The sequence below is a fragment of the Odontesthes bonariensis genome, chromosome 3, assembly GCF_027942865.1.
Source record: "Odontesthes bonariensis isolate fOdoBon6 chromosome 3, fOdoBon6.hap1, whole genome shotgun sequence".
Lineage (NCBI taxonomy): Eukaryota > Metazoa > Chordata > Actinopteri > Atheriniformes > Atherinopsidae > Odontesthes > Odontesthes bonariensis.
In genome coordinates this window covers 33,205,039-33,224,993 of record NC_134508.1, presented here as the reverse complement: position 1 = coordinate 33,224,993, position 19,955 = coordinate 33,205,039, and the positions used below count along the sequence as shown (strand labels likewise).

Genomic DNA, 19,955 nt, shown 5'->3' with positions numbered 1-19,955 from the left:
GTGGGGGAAATGCCACTGCATATAAGGAGAGATCAGCTGGCCTTAGTCTATTGGGCTAACCTCAGAGGGCAAAGGGAAGGCCACAGCAGTCTATCTGTGTGAACTCACTGCCAGGACAAAGATAAACCAGGTAGAAGCTTTGGGTGGGTGGTTCCTCATAAGGCAGAGGCCTGCAGGCACTTACTCTGTGTGCAGCTGTCACATATTCAGTTGTACCACCATGGCTGTTAAAGGAACCTGTAATAGATTTAGCACTTCTAGAGTTGAAGAAGCAAGAGGAGTTCAGCAAAGAAATGGTTGAGTGCCATATCAGAGCTCAGTACAAGGATAAACTTGTGTGTTTTACAGACGCTTCAAAGTCACCTGACGGGAAAGTGGGTGTGGCATTTGTAGTACCAGAGCTTAAGATGTGCAAAAAAGAAAGGCTAAACAATGATCTTGCTGTATACACCGCAGAACTAGTAGCCATCCTCGCTGCTTTGACCTGGATAGAGGGGAATAGACCAAGGAATGTGTGAGTATGAGTGCTAATTGCCTCAGATTCTGCTTCTGCCCTGATGAGTATTCAGAGTACCATGTCGGAGTCCAGACAGGATATTGTTTTAGAAATTGCACAGATGGTAAATGGACTCATAAACTCAGGCACCGATATCAGCTTCCTATGGGTACCAGCACACGTTGGGTTACGAGGGAACGAGTTGGCGGATAAGTACGCAAAGAAAGCATGTATGACCCCTGAGGTTACCTTAGAAGTAGCTTATAGCAAGTCAGAGATAAAGTCACTTGTCAAGACAAAGTCCAGGGAGATCTGGCAGAGTGAGTGGAGTGGTGCAGCTACTGGGAGAAAGTACTTTGCCATCCAAGGGGTGGTTGGTCATGCTAGACCAACAGCAAGACCCACCAAAGAGGAGGACATCATATCTAGGATGAGGTTTGGGCGTTCTGGTCTGAACAGTACGCTATTTGTTTTTAAAAAGCATGCTGATGGAAAGTGTAGTGTATGTGGTGCTACTGAGACCGTGGAGCATGTAATAGAGCAACGTGTCAGGTTTGACCAGGAGAGGCAGCACCTCATCCTAGGACTAGAGTCAGAAAGTGTGCAATTAAACATTAAAACAATACTACAGAAGAACTCAAGTGAGATGTGCTTTAAGTACCTTTTTCACTATCTAGAAGCCACATGACTGATTAGAAGGATATAATACCTTTTTTTAATTATTTATTTATTCTTATTTTTTTATATTTAGCTGAGATAGTTTTCGCCCAGACTCACACTCCATTTCAATAGGTGGCGGTAATGCTTCCAAAAGTTGTTTGCCAACCGCCAACAAAATAGAAGAAGAAGAAGAAGGGCGAGGTGAGACCATAGACATCATATATGATCTCCATGGTAAGAAAAGAGCTGCTGGAGCCACCAGAGCTTTTACTTACTCACTGGCTCATTAACGTCCTTGTGATAAGTGGTAAGCCCTCAAAGCAAACTAATGTAATATTTTTATCACTTAAGTAGTTGATCAATGGCTCCATAGATGAGTCTCACATACATAGTCAACAAGTAATTCACCTAATCTGCAGAAAAAACCTTTATTCGTTTTTTGGACAACATTAAAAAGTAATACAGTTGTTTATTATTTGATGTCACAGAGCAGAGCAACCCCACGTAAGATCCAGTGGTCTGGTGACTGGACAGTAGGTAGCACCACTGCTGTGATGTAATTGAGGTCTGTGCGCCTTGGTTTCTTGTAGATGGGGCAGGCGTACAGCTTCGGATCCACAGGAGCATTGGATTTGATGGCAAACATGTGGATGACAGGCATGGGTGTGAAGAGTACTTTGGGTGAGGACTCGATGAGAGTGATGTTCTTTCGGTTCCAACCAGCCCCTTCCAGGAACAAACCATAGACATAAACCCCTTCCTGTAGAGGAAAGGCATTCAATAACAAAATAGCACACGGTTAAATTCCTTTCACATTTCCAGTGAGCAGAAAACACCCACTCACCGTTGGCGAGGCTGTGATCTCCTCCATTGACTTCTTCAGGACATTGTTGTTCAGTGTGACTGTGTCCAGAGCCCAGCCTTTGTTCGCCCTGGTTACTTCTTGTCTCATGGCTGTTAAAAAACCTGCAAACATTCAAGTAAACATTAGGTCTAATAACGTGTAACTTTAGCTGCTGGAAGTCTTTAAGACGTGTCAGCTCCATCATGCTCAAAACTTCAAGGTCTTAACCAGTAATGCAGCCAACTCAGTGTTTGACATTGTAAAAGGCCTCATTCCATCAAAACCACAAACTCACCCTGAGGGTTAAAGAAACCCGTCATCCAAAACGCTTTGGGCCTTCCTTGAAACACCCAACTGTAGAACTGTTTGTTTCTCTGGATAAGCTCGGTGTACCAAAAGCCCAGAGTGGAAGACTCCCAGGAGATCTTCCTCCACAGGCTGGGCACACGAGCGTCAAAAATATTGTCCAGAGCATCACGAAGGTTCTAGGAACAAAGTACATACCAGGAGTTTGAAAGCATTTTAAAGCCTCCTGAAAATCTAATCTAACTCTAACAGACAATCGTTGATGAAAAAACTGAGTAACAAACATACAGAGAAGTGCGTATCTTAAGAAGCAAATATGAAGCGATGTGCTGAGGAATCAGAAATCTTACATCACTCATTATTATTGTGCCATCAATGGCCAGCTTCAGGTCAGTCAGACTCGAGCGCACCACAGAGATGATCCTTTGCATTCGATCCACTTCCTGACGTAGGAAGATGTTCATTGGGTTAAGAGCTCCCATTGTCAACAGTCTGGCTCTGACCTGAACCCATCAAAGTTACAGAGTTTAGATTAAGAGAACGTGTACTTTGGCCTGTAAAAAGCCTAATGATCCTACCAACTGACCTCATGTGGAATGTAATTAGCGGGCAGTTTGTCCAACATGTCCTCTGCCATTTTGTGGACGATGGACTCCCGAGTCTCTCCAGATCCCCCTCCACTTTCCTTGGGCTGAATATTTGTGATTGTGTCTAACACCTCAGCAGATGTGTTTGTCTGGTATCTGGTCAACATTCATTATAGAAGAGAAATGCAATAACCTCAGAGACTCTAAGTACAGTAAATACAACAAGACCGCTTTTAAAGCTGCAGTCGGCAGGTTTTCAAAATTCCGAGTCTAAAGTCGGAAAATTCGAACTGATACACTCTCAGGTCCCTCCCCCAACCTCTAACAAGCTCCGAATCGCCCCCCAAACCCCTCCCCCTCTGTGGACGAGGTTGTGCACGTGAGTTCACACCAGTGTGAGCGCACACAAGCTGGGGCAGACTCATGCTCAGCAGCGTGTGCACAAGCTGTGATTGACAGGTAGGATTCCTCCACCCTAACTTGATTGGTTAAAAACAGCCGGGAGCGCTCGGTTTTTGCAAGCATGATTACAGGCTTCAGAGGGAGCTACAGATTTCGTTATTTTTCCTAAACAGCCTATTTAATATTCTCCTTCCAGAATCCCATGACAGTTCAAGCTAATATGACTAAAAAAAAGTTGCCGGCCGCAGCTTTAATGCCTCATCATGACGACACTCTCCTTACGTGATATCAGCATTAGCGTGCAGCCCCAGTGCTTGGGGTGAATCCTCAGTGGGTAAACTCTGAATGTTATCCATGTACTCTTCTATTGTCTTACACACCGCAATTTTGTAGCCCGTGTAAAAGCAAAATGTTGGGTCAAACATCTTCTTACTGAACCACACCTATAATTAAGAACATTGAGCTTCACGTGTCGTATCAAATGTAATACAATGCAACATAAAACACCGGGAGTTGTAACACACGAATCAACAAAAAAACTGGGATTATTACACGAGCAAAACACTTCAACAGGCGTTTGTCATAGTCATCTGTGACCCTTCCTCCATATTGCACCTCAGCGAGCATGTATCGCAAGGTTATCCATGACACATCCTGTGGGGGGGGACACAAAGTAGTGAGTGAGGGAGGGAGGATGACATACAAATATTAAACCAGGGCTGCAAAACGCTCACCTTCTTGGGGCCGCAATCATCCAAGTGTCTTTCAACAAATTCAACACTTGCAGAGAAATCGGCCGAATTGAACTCGTAAGGTATGTTCCAACCTAAGGGTCCAAATTTACGTCGTTCCTTACAAAGCAAAAAAAAAGAAAAGGTTACCATGTAAAATCAGAAAATCCCTGTGTTATTATGACGAACAGCCTTCCTTCTACTGGAGGAAAAAAGTCACAGACACGAGTTGATTTGTGCTACACTGGAAAATACAAACCACTCAAACTTCAAAAGGCTATAAAATAAACTAAAGCCAACACATTCTCAATATGGTAATGAGGTGGAAAATTTGCCTAATGCATTATTAAAATGGCACAATTGATTTCATTATCAATTATGAAATTAATAAGAAAAAAAAGGCTACCAAATTAAGTAGTGCCATTGTCAAGGTTACGGTACTTCTAAATATGGTTAGTTCACTCTGTTTCTCATATAACCTGTGCCAGGAGCAAAGCATGTATTCTTTTTTAATATTTCCTTTAAATAAAGTTCCACTATGACACGCGTGAACTTAGAATGCGCAGTACCTGCACAGCAGTGTGTAAAAAGGCCACACCGTACAGCAAAGGCTTCCACATGGGCAGGTTGCTGACTTCCAACTGGTTCTGTGAAATTCCTGCAAATGTTCGTTTCAAACCAGCACGTATTCCCTGGGGGGGGTCGTTGGTGAACTTGATGGAAGACTTAAAAGGTAAAGAGTGAGAGACAGTCTGTGCGTGTACAAAAACTTTTAACACCTTCCTTTTTATGACGATGTTGTCAAGTCTCACCTGTAGGAGTGTGATGGAGAACAGATCGTGTGGCTCTGTGGTGATCCACACCCTGAACGTGTCATGCATGCTCTCTGTAACTGTGATAGTTTCTAGCAGCTCATCCATAAACTGCAACCCCAGGTGACAGTTCTGCAGAAGGACCCAACCTCCCTGTACACATCCAGACACAAAAGCCACGGATCAGGTCAAACAGTCAGCCATTGCTGTTGAAAGCAAGAAGCAACACTCTAGCTTGCACATCAGGACAATCCAATACACTCCCACATGAAAGCATTCACCAGATGCCGTCACCTGCTGGAAGCTGCTTTACTTTGTGAACTTTCTATGAAACCATTTGCTTGTCCACATGCACGAGAGCCACTCCTGAGCCTTGTGGTCATATACGTTCGTTCCAACAACACAGTCAGCATTTATGATTACCGCCCTATGAGGGGTGCTTTCACAAATGCAGTTTGCATCTAGGCTTATAAATGGTATGTAATGTTTTAATACTGCCAGCTGGCATTTCTAAGCCCTGGCTGCAATGCTATTTATAAACTCTGATTTCCATTACAAATCCCACTCAGACATGGTCAATTCTGTGTGTATGGCCATTTGCAAACCACAACTGGCAATATTAACACTATCTAAAACATCAGATGAAAGATGACATCATTAGCTTTTCGATGCTATATCGATTTTACGTCTAAATGTTCCCCTTGCTCAGTATTCATTTATTTATCTTTTTAATGGCGGTCAAACTGTTAGCTGGTCTCAGAGTTCACAGGTTCCCTCCAGACCCTGAATTGAGGAGTTCTTGGTCAAAGAACTGGTACCAATCCTGGAACTGCCTCAGTTGGAAAGGCTTAACTCATGCATTATACTTCTTCAGTAACTTCTAAAAGCACCTCTGTCATTGATGTCTTGACCAGCTTCCTTGCATGCACCTCTTGTCCTTGTCCCATAGATATTGCTCTGCATTCTGTAAACCGAAACAGTGGGAGTATTTACATAGACATGAACATATAGAGTGCATTTAAATAGTGCTTTCCCCCCCTGGTCTAATCCACCACTCAGGACTTTGCAGTACAAGCCACAGGCCTTTAACTATACTGTACATACAAAACATAATTATCTTTCTAACACAACATAACACACACACTTACACAAGGATGAAACATTACGGGCAATTAAGGGCCACGGATCAAACCACAGACCTTTCAATTAGTGGAATTTTAACAGCCACAATCAAATGAATTTATGCTCAGGAAAACAAATACATGAGCTGGATTGCCCAGTGAACACCCAAGGTGCCACTGCAAAGAGCACACAGCAACCAACATCCAGGATACAGTTGGTTACCACGGTCACAGGGACATCAATCACAAAATTTGGGTTTCATACCGTTCTAACTGAATCAAAAGTAGATAGCGTCGCAAGTTGGGAACTGGTCTGAATGTAAACACAATCAGACGTCAGGAGATTTTGGCATTACATCTTCAAAAGAAAATAAAAAAGTTCAGTAAAATAAAATAAAAAATGGGGCAGGACAGGGCAAACTCACCGAGATTAAGTTTCTTGGCAAGTGCTTCGATTTGTTCGGTGGGATCTGAGCCCATAGAAAGGAAGCAAATGAGGGGGGTGCGAGGATCACTTTCCTGCCAGGTGCTGTGAAGGTTCAAGAGGACAGGCTCAACGAATCTCATGCCCAAAGAGTCTCCCACATACTTTCTGGCCTGAGACAAGGTGCGATCAGGGCACCAAGACCTGTGAGAAAAAAAGCTTGTGAGGTGATTGCATTTTATAATATGGTGTATTCAAACATGTAATCAACATTCAAGTAGGAGGACCCAACCTTATCAGCAAAAGCTTATGGAAAACATCAAGAGAGTTGTATCCATCTGGAGTGACGCCTTCCTCTGGGGCATCAAGATTGAGCCATGCTTTCCAGTTTTTCCCATTTTGGGACACCTACAAACCATGTCAATACCAAAACTGATGACACTACAAGCAGATGAAGAATTCAGATGTCCAGATCATTCGTGGATCTATGGCTTACCTGGTTTATAATGTTAGTGAACTGTGGCAGCTTGCTGAGTTCTACCAAGTTCAGCCACACCATATCCAGGATCCAGCTGAATGGCTTTGATGGACAGGTCTTCAGGTCAAGAGCTGCGCCACCTATTGTTTCATCAATTATGTTCAGAGATGTCAAGTCCAAAAGGCAATTCAACTTTTCCTGGGAATGATGCACACCTTACCTTTAATAAGAATCTGAAATTTGTTGTGTTGTATTCTGTTATTCTGTAAGTCAATCTTGAGGGCCAGCAGGAGTGTGAAGATGAACTTGTGGTTTTCATAAAGGCTTCTGACTGTGTATCGGAAAACCTCAAACGTCAGATATTCAATAATATTTGCAATCCGCTTCTGAGTTTTGGAGGCCTTCTCAGACCTGCAAAAGCGCATTAATTAAAAACAAAAAATCAGCATAAAAAAACGAGGGAGGCAAAGACACAGAGAACAAAGCATATTTGAAGAATACGACCACACCACAGCGTGGTTAAAGAAACATCTTTGTCAACCTATTGTTCTTTCCAGACAAATTTGTTGGTCATTAGAGGAAGTAATGGTTGGAATAGTTTCCGAGCTTTAATCTCAAACATCTTATGATAAGACTGTGCAGACATACTTCTTAAATCACGATAAAGCCATACCTTGCGAGTGACAGATCAAAGATTTTGAGGAACTGACCCAAGGAGGTCTGGTACATGATATTGACCATGCTCATCTCCGTGATGAGGAAGTACAATGTGCTTCCTCGAGAGGCAACTGGATGGTATTCTTCTTGAGCGACATTGATCTTTACTTCTGCTTCAGCTGCAACACTGAGCTTTGCACTAACTTCCGCAGCAGTTTGCTTAGTCGTGGTCAGAATGCCAATCATGGAGTCATCGTCAACCAAAGAACCTTTAACCAGACAAACAGACACACTTTCACTTTAGGAAAAAGAACAGGTATGACTGGAGAAACTGGCATTAGTCTACAACAGTAACTATAGGACCTTTAGTGCTGCTGAGTTTGTACAGCAAATTGTCTTCCAACTCCTGCATCTTTCTTTTATTAGCAGTTACATCCTCAATTAGTTTCAATCTTTCTGCTTCTAGCTCCTGTTGAGATGAGTGAAAAAAAACCAAGAGCCAGTCAATATCATATTCTTACACTGGAAAAACAGTTATCTAAAACAATCACAGATAAAGTTATATTTTTAAACCAAATGGGGAAAGCAAGCTGCGTTTCTGGAACAAATGGCACACTCACGTATTTTTCTTTGAGGATGACTCGGCCGAGCAGCTGGTTCTCCAGGCCCTTCATGTTTACAGTGAAATCAATAATGGATGTTTTTGCGCTGACCTCTGGAGTGTATGCTGGATTAGGCAGTTTGGTAGTTATATAGAGCTGGAACCCATCCATTACGTTTACCTCTTTGTCTCCTACTTTGACCTATAAAAAAACATTGAAGACAATTTTAAGAGTGTACACATTTTAAAGTTGTATTGGTAAATTTGAATGGACATGAAGGTTAAAAATACCTTGAAACTGGTCCCAGATTTGATAAAGTTTTTCTCGAGCACGTTGTCCAGGGCAGGGTCGAGCTCCTCAAATATATCCTCAATGAGCATTGGGCGTCCCATGGAAATACAATCTTCCAAATGTGTGCGAAAGAATTTGTGGTTGAGGGACGTGACCTGAACATGAAATCAGTTTACTTCTACGACATGCTTTACTTAAGCGTGTAATTAGGGTAAAAATGACACAAGTGAAAATCATTTGGCTATATACTTGAAGTTCGTTGGCCTCTTCCTTTTTCTTAATCCAAGCTTTTCCCTGAGTCTGTGGATCGATGAGGAGGGGATATCTTGTTGCTTTTGTGACGATGATGCCATTCTGAACTGACAAGTCATCTCCCGGGAGTCCCTGAAGGTTCCACTCACTTATCTTAAATATTAAAAATGATAGTCAATGGTTCAAATGATTTTTTTTTACTTTTCACAGGACTAGTATCAAATAAAAATAGGCTGGCATTGTTCTCACATTGGGAGCATCCACCAGGGCAGAAATGATGTTGAGATTTTCTGTAAAAGGGATTTTGTGCTTCCGGAGCTCCGCCTCCCAGATGTCCTTCAACAACATATCACGGAAACTCTGGTTGAATGGACCGCAGTACGACAAGAAGCCGGTGAGCTGGAGTACGTCACCCACAAGTCTGAAAACAAAGGCAGAAGCAGCTGGACTCATATAAAAGCCATTATCAAAACCTTTTAAATCTGTCCTTGAAGAACCAATCCTGAATTCTAGTAATGAACCTCTTTAAAGACTAACCCCCCTTGGAATATAACATTTTGATATTCAATTGCATTTCCTTTGTAACCTGCCTGTTTATTTGTGACTTAAATTCTTTGCGTTGCTCGATCCAGCGAGCTTTCTCTCCACTAAGTCCGTCAATAAGTGCAGATGCAGCCTGCATTTTATTCCTACACATCTCAGCATCATCCACCAATTCCTGAAAGACAAGACGCCTGTGTCAGCTACAATCTCTAGATTTAAGTCAACGCAGTCGTGACATTTTTCAAAAGGGTGCGTCACACCTGTTTCTCTTTCATTGCAGCGTCGCATTTGGCCTTGACTTTGTCAAACTCTGCTTGCTTTTCAGCCAGCTGAGTCTCTGCCGCGCACAGCTCGTTATTAGCCACAGTTAGACGGTTCTCTTGAATGGCAAGGTTGGCCTGGAAACAAACAATGCAGTTATACTGTAGCATAAAAAGGCTTTGGGCTAAAAATGAGGTTAAATCACCTATTTACCTAAAATGGATTCAAACAGGCTGAGAATAGAGAGTTTTAAATGGCATTATTGGAGAAGAATAGCCGCCTACGACAAATCTAAAATGAAAAAGAAAAAAAAAAAAACAGTCGCCAACATGATGAACTTTAACTTTACCTTGAGTGGCAACACTTCTTTGTTGATGGCAAAGAATGAGGCCATAGCACGAGTCCATGCGAGCAGACCAGCTACACTACCACACACTTTCTTGGCATTTTCCATGGTGTAATCCTCCATGTCAAAGTAAGGCTGCAGTAGTTCCACAGTTTCCTCGTTAATGCTGTCCTTTGGGAACTGCTGGAGGCTTGTCAAGAAACCAGAGCCACTCATAAGCTGAAAAGGACAAAACAAATGAATTCATGCAAATGCCATTTGTGAGGAAGAACACGCCGCTCAGTTTTGCACTCAGAGCAGAATTATCCAGCTGCCATCTTTTCATCCCCATCCATCTTCAACTTTAAATCGTGCTGCATTCGCTTTAACCCAAAAGCCAGATGTCAAGACTAATTTGTTCTTGCTTTTTGTTTAGTTAAGTTTACTTAAGAAATCAATTTGATAATAATCCAACTTCTTACAGGCCTTCTTTCATTTCATGAGCTTTCAGGCTACCTACTGTACCTTCTCACATATTAATGCACTTTAAGGGTTTTTAGGTGTGAATTGTGTCCAAATTTACATTTGCATGGAAGCATCAAAGCTGTAGAACAAATCTCAAAAAAGGCACACCCTGCAGAAGAGAGGAGCAGAGTTGAGTCCGCTGGCTCACTCCACCTCCTAAAACTAATACTGAAAAAAAGGCCTGCAAATGTGGGCTTGAAAAGAGCTGCTGTGTTATATCTCTGTAGTATTTCAACCAAACATGACACATTTAAGACCTCAGGGCACAATGTGTCTCCTTTAATATATGAGTGGAATTCATATATTTATCATTTGCAACAACTGAATTTTTAGAAAAAGGAAATTTGTTACCTTCAGTGCTTCTGACCATGATGGTTTAAGACAGCTTCGTTCTGGATCACATGTAACAGGGTCTAACTTTTTGTTAAATAAAATCAGACAGCAGTCCATGATCCTCATGACCAGGTGTGGAGGCTTGGCCAATTTTCTCACTGTGGCAATGTCAGCTGGCTTGATGGTCTGTGGAGTTTTTAAGTATATCATGTAACATATCGTAGAATGCACGGTGTAAATATCTTCAAATAAGTCAGAGATATCTCACATTCAGTGCAGCTGTAGCTTCTTCTAAAGCTGGCCTGGCAGCCTCCAGCTTTTCCTCAGCTATAGCTTTCTCATACTCTATTCCATCCACAATTTTCTGGGCTCTGTCCTTCACAACTTGGACCTCATTCTTCACAATGGTTGCAGCTTTAGCACTGACTGTCACCTCTGCCAGCACCTTGGTGAATGCAAAAATAAACATCTCATGCCTTCAAATGCATCATACGCGTGTGTCCATGGTGTTGAGCTTTCAAACAGCTTTTCAGAAATGACAAAACCTCTGTCAGCTATTCACATCAAACCAGAAGCTAATTTCCACAATGAACCTATGAATAAACTGATTCTGCTACCTCACTATGTACAGAACTCAAATTGTTCTTAATTTTATGGTTTTACATTACTGTGGAAGTACTGATTGGAGGAAAGTTGCTCATAAACATCCATCCATCATCAATCTTATCTGCAGGTCACAGGAGCTTGGACGTATCTGATTTACCTCGTCAGCTTTGGCAGATGCAATAGCGAGCTCTTTTTCCTTTACTTCAAGATCTTTTGATAATTGAGCCACCGACTTACTGGCCTCCATCAGTTTGTCCAACCCTGGAAATCAGTAACATCTGGTGTAATCTTTTACAGGAGTAGACCATACAAAATCCTCCATAAAGTACACAATCTTTATAAAGACACAACTGCCTTCCTGTTCAAATTCCTTACCAACATTCATGCGCTCCGCCAAAGTGTTGATATAGTTGTGCTTTTCGGCATATAATGTTTTGTAACCATTTATAAAAGAAAGGTAAGATTTAGGGGTGACGTGAGCTCGTCTTCGAAACCTGAGAGATGAACAACATACAGCGTTAGGACTGTGTTTGATAGCGTATGTTTCTGAACAAATTGGATTTGTGTAAATGTGATACCTTTCAAAGTAACTTTCACATGTTTCAGATACTTTGTGATGATAAGTTCCCATGGTGGTCATCACTGAAGTCTTCACATCAGCTGGACAAACCATGTGAAACTTAGATAAGAAATAGGTGGACACAGCAACCAGAGCCTCATTGGGCCAAGGGGTGAACCAGTCCATTGTGCAGCCGGAAATCAAGCCCGGAAACTTCAGACATCTGGAGCGAAACTTCTGCCCCACCTTTAAACAAGAGTAGAGTAAAACTCCAATGAAAAGGTTCATTTATGGAGGTAGTTATGGGTGTAAGTGTATATATAATGTCACTGTTGAGCATCTAAACATGCTGTGAATAAAAAGAGATTTGGAATAAAAGTAGCAAAAGTTTGGGCGGTTGCTTTTGGGTATAAACAGAAAATATACAAAGTTTCAACTTACCGGTGAGAAGCACAGAACAACGTGTAAATTCTTCCTAAACCGAGATATAAAGTAGTCATAAAGATTGTCAAAAGTTGGTGGAATTCGAGGAAACTCCTTTTTCATAACTGGGATCAGGTTCTGGGTGATCTCTTGCATCTCATCTTTTGCAAAAAGATTGGAGACCTGAAACGATTACAACATGGTCAGGACCAGCGAAGCTTTTCCTTTGAGACGTTACATTCTGCCCCACCTCTTTGTTTCAGTCATACAGGACCAATTCCAGTCCGTTTCAATTAGACTGAAGATTCCAGTGTTCAGTTACACAATCAGCAGATATTCAGATACGCCTTTATACCTTTATGAGATCTCACCTCTCCAGAAGAGAGAATATTGTTGAGGTACTCGAGGAAAGCCTCATCCTTGATTTCGTTGTCTGTAAAGACGAAGGTGATGCCTTTGCCCTCAGCCCCCGCTGTGTTATACAACAGTTTCAGGTCATCCATGAAATTACTCATGTTGTATGTTCTAAGTAAGGAAAAATAAACACCACATAATTGGAAAGAAGGCCCAGCATTTCACTTTCAGTGCAAATGCAACTACAAACAGCTCATGGCTTCATAGGACACTCATTCTTGTATTTTAAAGGTAGGGTAGGAGATCCTGGATTTTGGGTCCAGCGAAGCTGCATTTTGAAAATACACAGGTAAAAAGTCCCAACCCTTTTCTTCACTTTCCCCCCGAAGGCACGCCTCTAGAGTACATGAACGCGCACGAGCAAGAAGGTGCACGAGCGCTGTTCTGACAGCAAGCATCGATTGTTGCCGTATTTAGTATTTAGTATTTAGTTTATGCTAACTATACGTTTAATAATGCTAGGTGCTAGCCAAGCCGGCTCTAGTTTAGCTTCCTGCCAAGCTTCTGGACGTGTAATTCGTTCACGGAGCAGGGTACGCGCACAGGTGGGGGGGGGGAAGCAGATTGCAGGTGATAGACGGCATCAGAATCCAATCATTGTGAACGGTCCGTTCACAATGATTGCATACTGTTTTTCCTAGATTGTACGTTCTAGAGGCCACTAAAAATTTTCATATTTGTGTCAAAACTTTTAATTAATTGGTTGCAATGGGGGTGTGAAGAGTATTTCAAGCAATATGTAAAAAAATGTTCCAGAAAAAGATCCCCTACCCCGCCTTTAATAGGTACGTTTATCGAATTGAACTTTTTATTTGTTTCCTACTTTTAAGGATAAAATTAATTGCAGTTAATTAGGGCTGATCTTAGTACTGTATTCATGTGCTTGACCAATCACCCGAGACCCTGGAAGAACGTCTATAGTAGGAGCTCACAGTTTATAGAACTCCTTCTGTGGCGTCTTTAATTTCTACTTTGGAGCGGGAGCTTTCCCAGCATAACGGAGACATGAAGGTGACGTGATAGGTCCAGATGAGGTAAGTGTACAGTGACTGGTTGAAGGTATGAACACACCACTGGAACCACTACTATCAAAGGGAAGTAAAAAAAACTAAAACAAACAAACCTATTTAAAACATTGCCTATAAGCAATATATAATAAGAAATTATTGTATTATTATTATTTTTTTGAAACAGAGGAATGGACTTAAAGTGACACCTAGGGCCGACTGAGACAGGTTTGCAGGTTATATCACTTGAATGCAAGCAGAAAAAAAGCCCCTGATGGTTCATTGTCCTTTGGGGAGCGCCTCTAACCCTCAGAGAGCCCCAAGAACAGTTTGATCAGTGTGATTAAAGTCCCTACAAACAGAGCTCTCACAACTATGACTCATCTCACTTGGTTAATGTGATCTGGAAGATGCTGTATCCAGCTATGTATGAGGCCAGGCGCGTCAGACTCTGTTTTCCTGATCCTCCCACTCCCACAAGCAGGGCATTTCCATTGTCAGTGCGAATGATTCGTGAGACCTAAAGAGGAGCAAATCTAAAAAGAATCAGTATTATATCTAGCCTAGTCTACAAGAAATGCATCAGCTATACTCGCTTCAGGTGTCACCTTGACAAGATGAGTCATTGCGTCTTTGAAGAAAACCAGATCCAGGGTGGAGCCCCTTACTACCTCATTGTGCTGAGCTTGATACATCACAAGCTTATCTGATAAGAACTGAAAATCTGGCACCTGAAACAAGTTGTTCATACAGATTATGGTGACAGTTTCCTCCATCAACTTACTACCATGAAACTATCAAGCGCTGATGTACGAATTCAGATTTCACACCAGTTCATAGATCTTAGGGGCATCAAAACAGGCATCATCGTCTTCCTCTCCAGTTGGCTCAGGTGCATCTCGGAGGAAGTCCACAAAATACGGCTCAGAATGAAGCTCTTGAACGAGGTTTGGGTCAACGTGCTCTTGGATGACACGACATACAGCCTTCTCAAACCAATCTCTGTCCTCAGAGCAAATAAACCTGCAACAAAGCAAAGTCTTAGAGTAATGCTTTCTTCCAACTTTTTGTTTTTTAACTTAAAAAAGGATTTTACCTGTCTGCTATCACCCTTGTACATTCACACTTGAAAAGAGCCAATAGGGTGGAGATGTCACCACACTCCTCTGCCTTAACGTTTAACATTCCCTGCCAGATCCTGGACAAGTCCCTCAAATTGAAAATGTAGTGGAACTTTGATGGTGTTGGAAGCATTTTGACCTTCAATGTGGTGTCATAAAACAAGTTAACAAACTTATCAATACCATATACCTATAATCAATTCCTATTATAAACTTCTCATCATATTCCAGGTAAGTACCTTTGTCCACTGCCAAACGATCCTCCCAGCAGACACTAGACATTTAACCATTGCTGATATGCTTGGCTGGAATGCCCTGCATTCATGGAAATATCCAGAGCCAATCACACCTGCACAAAAAGAACATGAAGAAACCGTTAACTGTAAAATGAAAACTACAGTAATGGAAGCAGAACAAATGTGATTATTTTAGACCAACCTACCAAAGATCTTATCAATGGAGGTGTTGGCTGGCAGAGTGCAGTTGAAGACTGTAAACTGTCTCTTCAGTCTTTGTGGGATGTCATTTCTACCCCCACCAGGGTGGATCATGGCAGCCAGAATCTGTGCATCCTCAATCGTGGTGAAATCTCCTGGTTTATCCAGATTGTACATGCCAGTCATTTCCATCATCTGGCGGACTATCTCATTTGTGATCTGGTTGGATAGCCACATAAAGTAACTCATCAGATTAAAGCGACAGATAGACAGACAGATGTTCATTAAAAAAAAAAAAGAAAGCAACACCTGATCTCCCCATTCGTTGACAATAGGCATATTTATGTCATCGATGAAGATGGTCATCCTGCGTCCTCCTGGGGGTCCATAGGTGCTGCCAATCCTTTTCTCAATGTAACTTTCCACTGATCGCTGTGTACGAAGAAAGTTTTTGCAAACATGAACCAATGTAGGACTGTAAAAATTCAAGCACAAAAAACATTTTAAAATATCTTTTACCTGATACATCAAGGGCTCTGTGGCAGATGAGAAGTTCAGTGATTTGAACAGATCCGTCTCAGGATCGTATTTCTTTGCATAGCCTTTGATCATCACTGTCTTCGCTGTCCCTTGTTCACCAATAAGCAGTACGGCCTGTACATATAAAACATTTAGAGTTTAGACCAAAAGTAACATATTTTTAAGTATAAACATTATCTAAATATTCTTTTAAAAACCACAAGATCACCTTGTGTTGTTTGGCAATAGTCTCCAGCAAGAAAGAGGTTCTTGTGTTATCCACATTTGGAACAAGAATGGAGGTGTAGTCAGGCACATGGTCAGTTGGATAGACATATTCCTCCACAAGATTGTTCCAGTGACACCATTCACCTAAAACAAAAGTCGCCATTCTTTTTAGTCACATATAAACCCATTCTCATCCCATCGTTGTCAAAGCTGGCGATGTGCTGAACGTATGCACAATGGGTCCTTTCATGTCTGTGCTGTGGCGCACCACTCGAGGCAGTATCAGACATCTAAAGCAAATATTTCTAATACATCTTATTTCACAACAATTAACGACGTATAACTGATACTAAAGATTACTCTCAGGTGGGTATATGCAGTGCGAAGGGGTCTTAACAAAATCTCCGAATCTGATGCCTCTGGAATGAGACCAGATTCTGTAAACCCTGTTGAGGGTAGCAGGAGGCTGAAGCCTTTAACAGCTGCTATTGGTTAAGAAGGCAGGGACGCTAGAGCGTCCAACACAAGACTAATACAGAGACGGACAATCAGACACTCGCAACTACAGTGTAAGCCATGCAGATACAGGGAGGGCACACAAACCCCGCAATAATACCCTTTTTGCTGTGAAGTGCTAACTTAACCACCATGCCACCACATTCAAATGCTTGTTCACTTTAAACTATACAAAAAAAACATCAAATTGATGCTCTTTTACGTGTCAAATAACTGTACCGTTTGTGTTGACCATGTACTCAAATATAGTCTCTCCCGGCTTGGTTTGAGGCACATCAATTTCGCTTTCATGACCTCTCATGAAGACCTCCAGCTTGTCTCTGTCCTCTAATTCTAAAAGAGCTCCCAGACTCCACATCAGGCAAAAGACAAAGAGGCGCTCAAGGTGCTTGCTTCCAGCAAAGCCCTCTGTCTCCTTGGTTGGGAGGAGGCCCTCCAGCAGATTGACGGACTGAAGAAGGAACATAGTCAAACAATTCAGGCTTCGAGGCATCATCTGATTCTGTTTTTATTCTCAGTCTTTTTTTTTTTTTAAATACACACCTGTATTATGTAGTTACACTCCAAAAGCTCCATTTTGGGTTTAAGGTTTTGCCTCATATACATGTAAACATCCTCAAATGTCTTTTCATATAAACCGATGATGCTCTCTGCCTCTCTAGCAGGGCGCTTCTTGGCCCATCCCTGCAATACAAAAGCCAAGTTCTATCTAAGCACTGCTTACAAAGCATTGTTCTTTTTCAGGAAAAAAAAAGTCTTCAACACTTAGATATCACAAAAGTACCTGGAGGATGGGTAGCCAGCTGAGAGCTGAGGAGCTTATAAAAACCATTCCCACACGGGACACAGTAGCAGGGGAGGCATTATCCATGTTGTGCACCTCAAACACCAACTTGCAGGATGGTGACATGACGATGCGGTCACCATTAGCCAGGGTCAGTGTTTTGTTATCATCCAGGACTGAGTTGAGGTTCTCGATCCATATTGCATCAACGGGACCATCCAGCACAATCCAGATGACTTCCCCTGAAGAGTAAACCCGTCGAAGCAATTAAATGTTTGAGTTCTCCGGCAGCCTCTGGCACTTTGTCAGTCACTAATGAGCCGCTGTCCCACTACTGGATCAAAAGTGGGCGAGCCAGTGTGTGCCAAGGACAACAGCATCTCCACTGTCATTCCCAGAACTTAAAAGGGGCCTGTTTTGGGGTCCCGTAGGAACAGGAGCCTGGGATTTGCCCCAGCTGCTACCCTCGGACCAGACAAGGCTAAGTGTAGTTCCGTATGCGGTGGTGTCAATCTGAAAGGTGGGTTTACATGTCAGGGACGAGGTGCTTACGACCAAGGCAGCTCGGCGGGTCACCATTTTGTTTTGTTGTGTTTTGGTTACAACGCACTGTGCAGTAAACCATACTGGCTGTCTCATGTGACGTCTCATATTTTAGCTCTAAATATGCATGAACTGGCATCTATAGCTTAAGAAAAGTGCTCAGCTTCTGAGCTGACATTTTCATTGTCTTGTTGAAGCTGGGCAGTAATATCGTGCAGATGCAGTATTTAGCATCACATTAAAATTGCAACAACCTTTATATTGTGTTATACTGAATGTAATATGATAAAAATGTCTAAAGTACAATACTATGTATTGCTTAGATATTATTTAATACAATACCGTTTTCATTTGGACAGTTTTATATTTTTTCTTAGGATCTCATCTGTATTAATCACAAACACTTTCTTAGCTTAGATGTTGACAAAATGTTGGAATTACCCTTCTTAGCTTTGAGTGACCTCCGCCACAGTGTGGAAAAGATTCCATCAGTCCAATCATTAGTTGCTGCATCCAGACGACCAAACATCTGCGGAGCAGTGATTGCTTTGGGGTTCATGCGCATCTCTCTGTGTGGGGTTCCACATTCACTCAGTGATCTCATAAGAACGTTGATAACCGAGGTCTTCCCGGCCCCACTTGGGCCTAAAGTCATCAGCCCATGGCGCACTCGAGAAGACTCATAAAGCTGACCCAGACAGCAACAGTGATATACCAGTAAGAAAAGTACTTTCCAAAAGCTAACTTTATAATAATTATGCTAAACAACAATTTTAAGGCACCTGAACAAGCTTGAGGTTCCACGGTGGGTGGTTAACGAGACCGGCAAGCTCAACTTGATTAGCAACAGCAGCTTGAAGTTCAGTATATGTGCTGTTGTCCTGCTGGATACCAGGGAACAGGTCATTGATAAGACTAAGGAAGAGGGGCTCATCCTCATCCACCTGAAACACACAGATGGATTTTTTTATTCACAGCACTGTATCTGTGTACAGAGTATACTTTCACACCCACAATTCAATACAATTCAATATATCACAGCTGTTGGTAAGAACTAAGTTTGTGTGATACCAGTTTGGACAGATTCATGTCACGAAGCACTCTCATGACAGTGCTGGACTCAGTGTCATCAGGTCGAGCTCTTTTACACGCCCCAAGTGTTCTCAACACAGACAGGATGTTCCTTAGTCCAAAGTCATAGTGGACCTGTCAAATAGCAGAGGTTATATGTCAGTAGTTCAATAACCAAACAAAATAGGACTTATGAAATGCTAACAAGATTCTCACCTGTTTTGTGAGTTGCTCCTCACAAAGTTTGTAAAGAACAAAGAATTTCTGTGCTAAGTTAACATTCTCATTGAATCCACAACTGGCTAGTTTGACTCTCATTATAATCTGTCGGAGACAAAAGTGTAGAGGGATGTGTTAGGACCACAGCAAAAAGAAAAACGTTTCTCTCCACAGAAAGAAGCCTTGACCCACCTGCCTGTCTGGCACCATCATGGACACTGTCCTGAACTGCACTTTTAGATTTTCAGGAAGTTCCTGACGGCCTGCATATCCTGGATTCTAGATACAGAGGCATGACATATCTTTGTATATACTGTATATCTAATGTTTTCCATCTAGTTTCAAGGAGTTTCTTTTAATAGGACTGTGTGTTTCCATGTCTTACCATGGTGATAAACAGGCCGAACTCTGGATTCAAGTTCACGCAGTCTCCGTCCGTAAAAATGAAAGTGCTTCTGTGTTTCTTTCGTGATGTCAGAACAATTGAGATCTGCTGAGCAGCAACGGAAAGCACTGGCAGGTCGATTCTGTTGAACTCATCGAAGCAGCCCCAGGACCCTGACTGTGCAAGGCCTGGAAAATAAAAACACAATAGGACATCACATAAATGAAACTGTACACCACTGCTCGATGACTTGTTTCATTGCCTAATGTACCTTTATATATCCTGCCGAGTCCTCTGAAGTCCATTTGGTCCGAGCAGTTGAAGACCACAACGTACTTGCCAAGGCAACGACCCATGTCTTTGGTGGTTTCAGTCTTACCGGTGCCGGCTGGCCCAGCAGGAGCTCCTCCCATACTCATGCCCAGAGCCTGGGCCAGTGTGATATAACACCTTTGTAGAAAAAAAAAACTGTT

The 19,955-nt window shown here is 42.1% G+C and overlaps 1 protein-coding gene across 1 annotated transcript; it reads right to left on the bottom strand.

Moving 5' to 3' along the window:
- Nucleotides 1-1,628: 1,628 nt before the first annotated feature.
- On the bottom strand, nt 1,629-19,928 carry LOC142377483 (dynein axonemal heavy chain 8-like). Its single transcript, XM_075461630.1, has 50 exons — nt 19,754-19,928; nt 19,483-19,670; nt 19,290-19,376; nt 19,095-19,202; nt 18,879-19,013; nt 18,590-18,751; nt 18,249-18,495; nt 17,265-17,506; nt 17,024-17,164; nt 16,700-16,931; nt 15,966-16,108; nt 15,737-15,871; nt 15,527-15,649; nt 15,223-15,436; nt 15,020-15,129; nt 14,756-14,919; nt 14,490-14,682; nt 14,268-14,390; nt 14,049-14,179; nt 12,610-12,763; nt 12,257-12,421; nt 11,835-12,061; nt 11,632-11,750; nt 11,414-11,517; nt 10,919-11,095; nt 10,669-10,836; nt 9,817-10,032; nt 9,467-9,604; nt 9,254-9,381; nt 8,913-9,084; nt 8,661-8,816; nt 8,411-8,566; nt 8,139-8,321; nt 7,882-7,987; nt 7,535-7,787; nt 7,082-7,272; nt 6,880-7,001; nt 6,676-6,791; nt 6,385-6,587; nt 5,729-5,802; nt 4,839-4,991; nt 4,596-4,751; nt 4,030-4,146; nt 3,848-3,949; nt 3,578-3,738; nt 2,893-3,049; nt 2,657-2,809; nt 2,296-2,485; nt 2,001-2,122; nt 1,629-1,916 (listed from the first exon to the last, which is right to left on the bottom strand). Exons 1-50 carry the CDS (start codon nt 19,899-19,901, stop codon nt 1,629-1,631), a joined length of 7,953 nt encoding a protein of 2,650 aa, XP_075317745.1. The 5' UTR covers nt 19,902-19,928.
- Nucleotides 19,929-19,955: the final 27 nt, after the last annotated feature.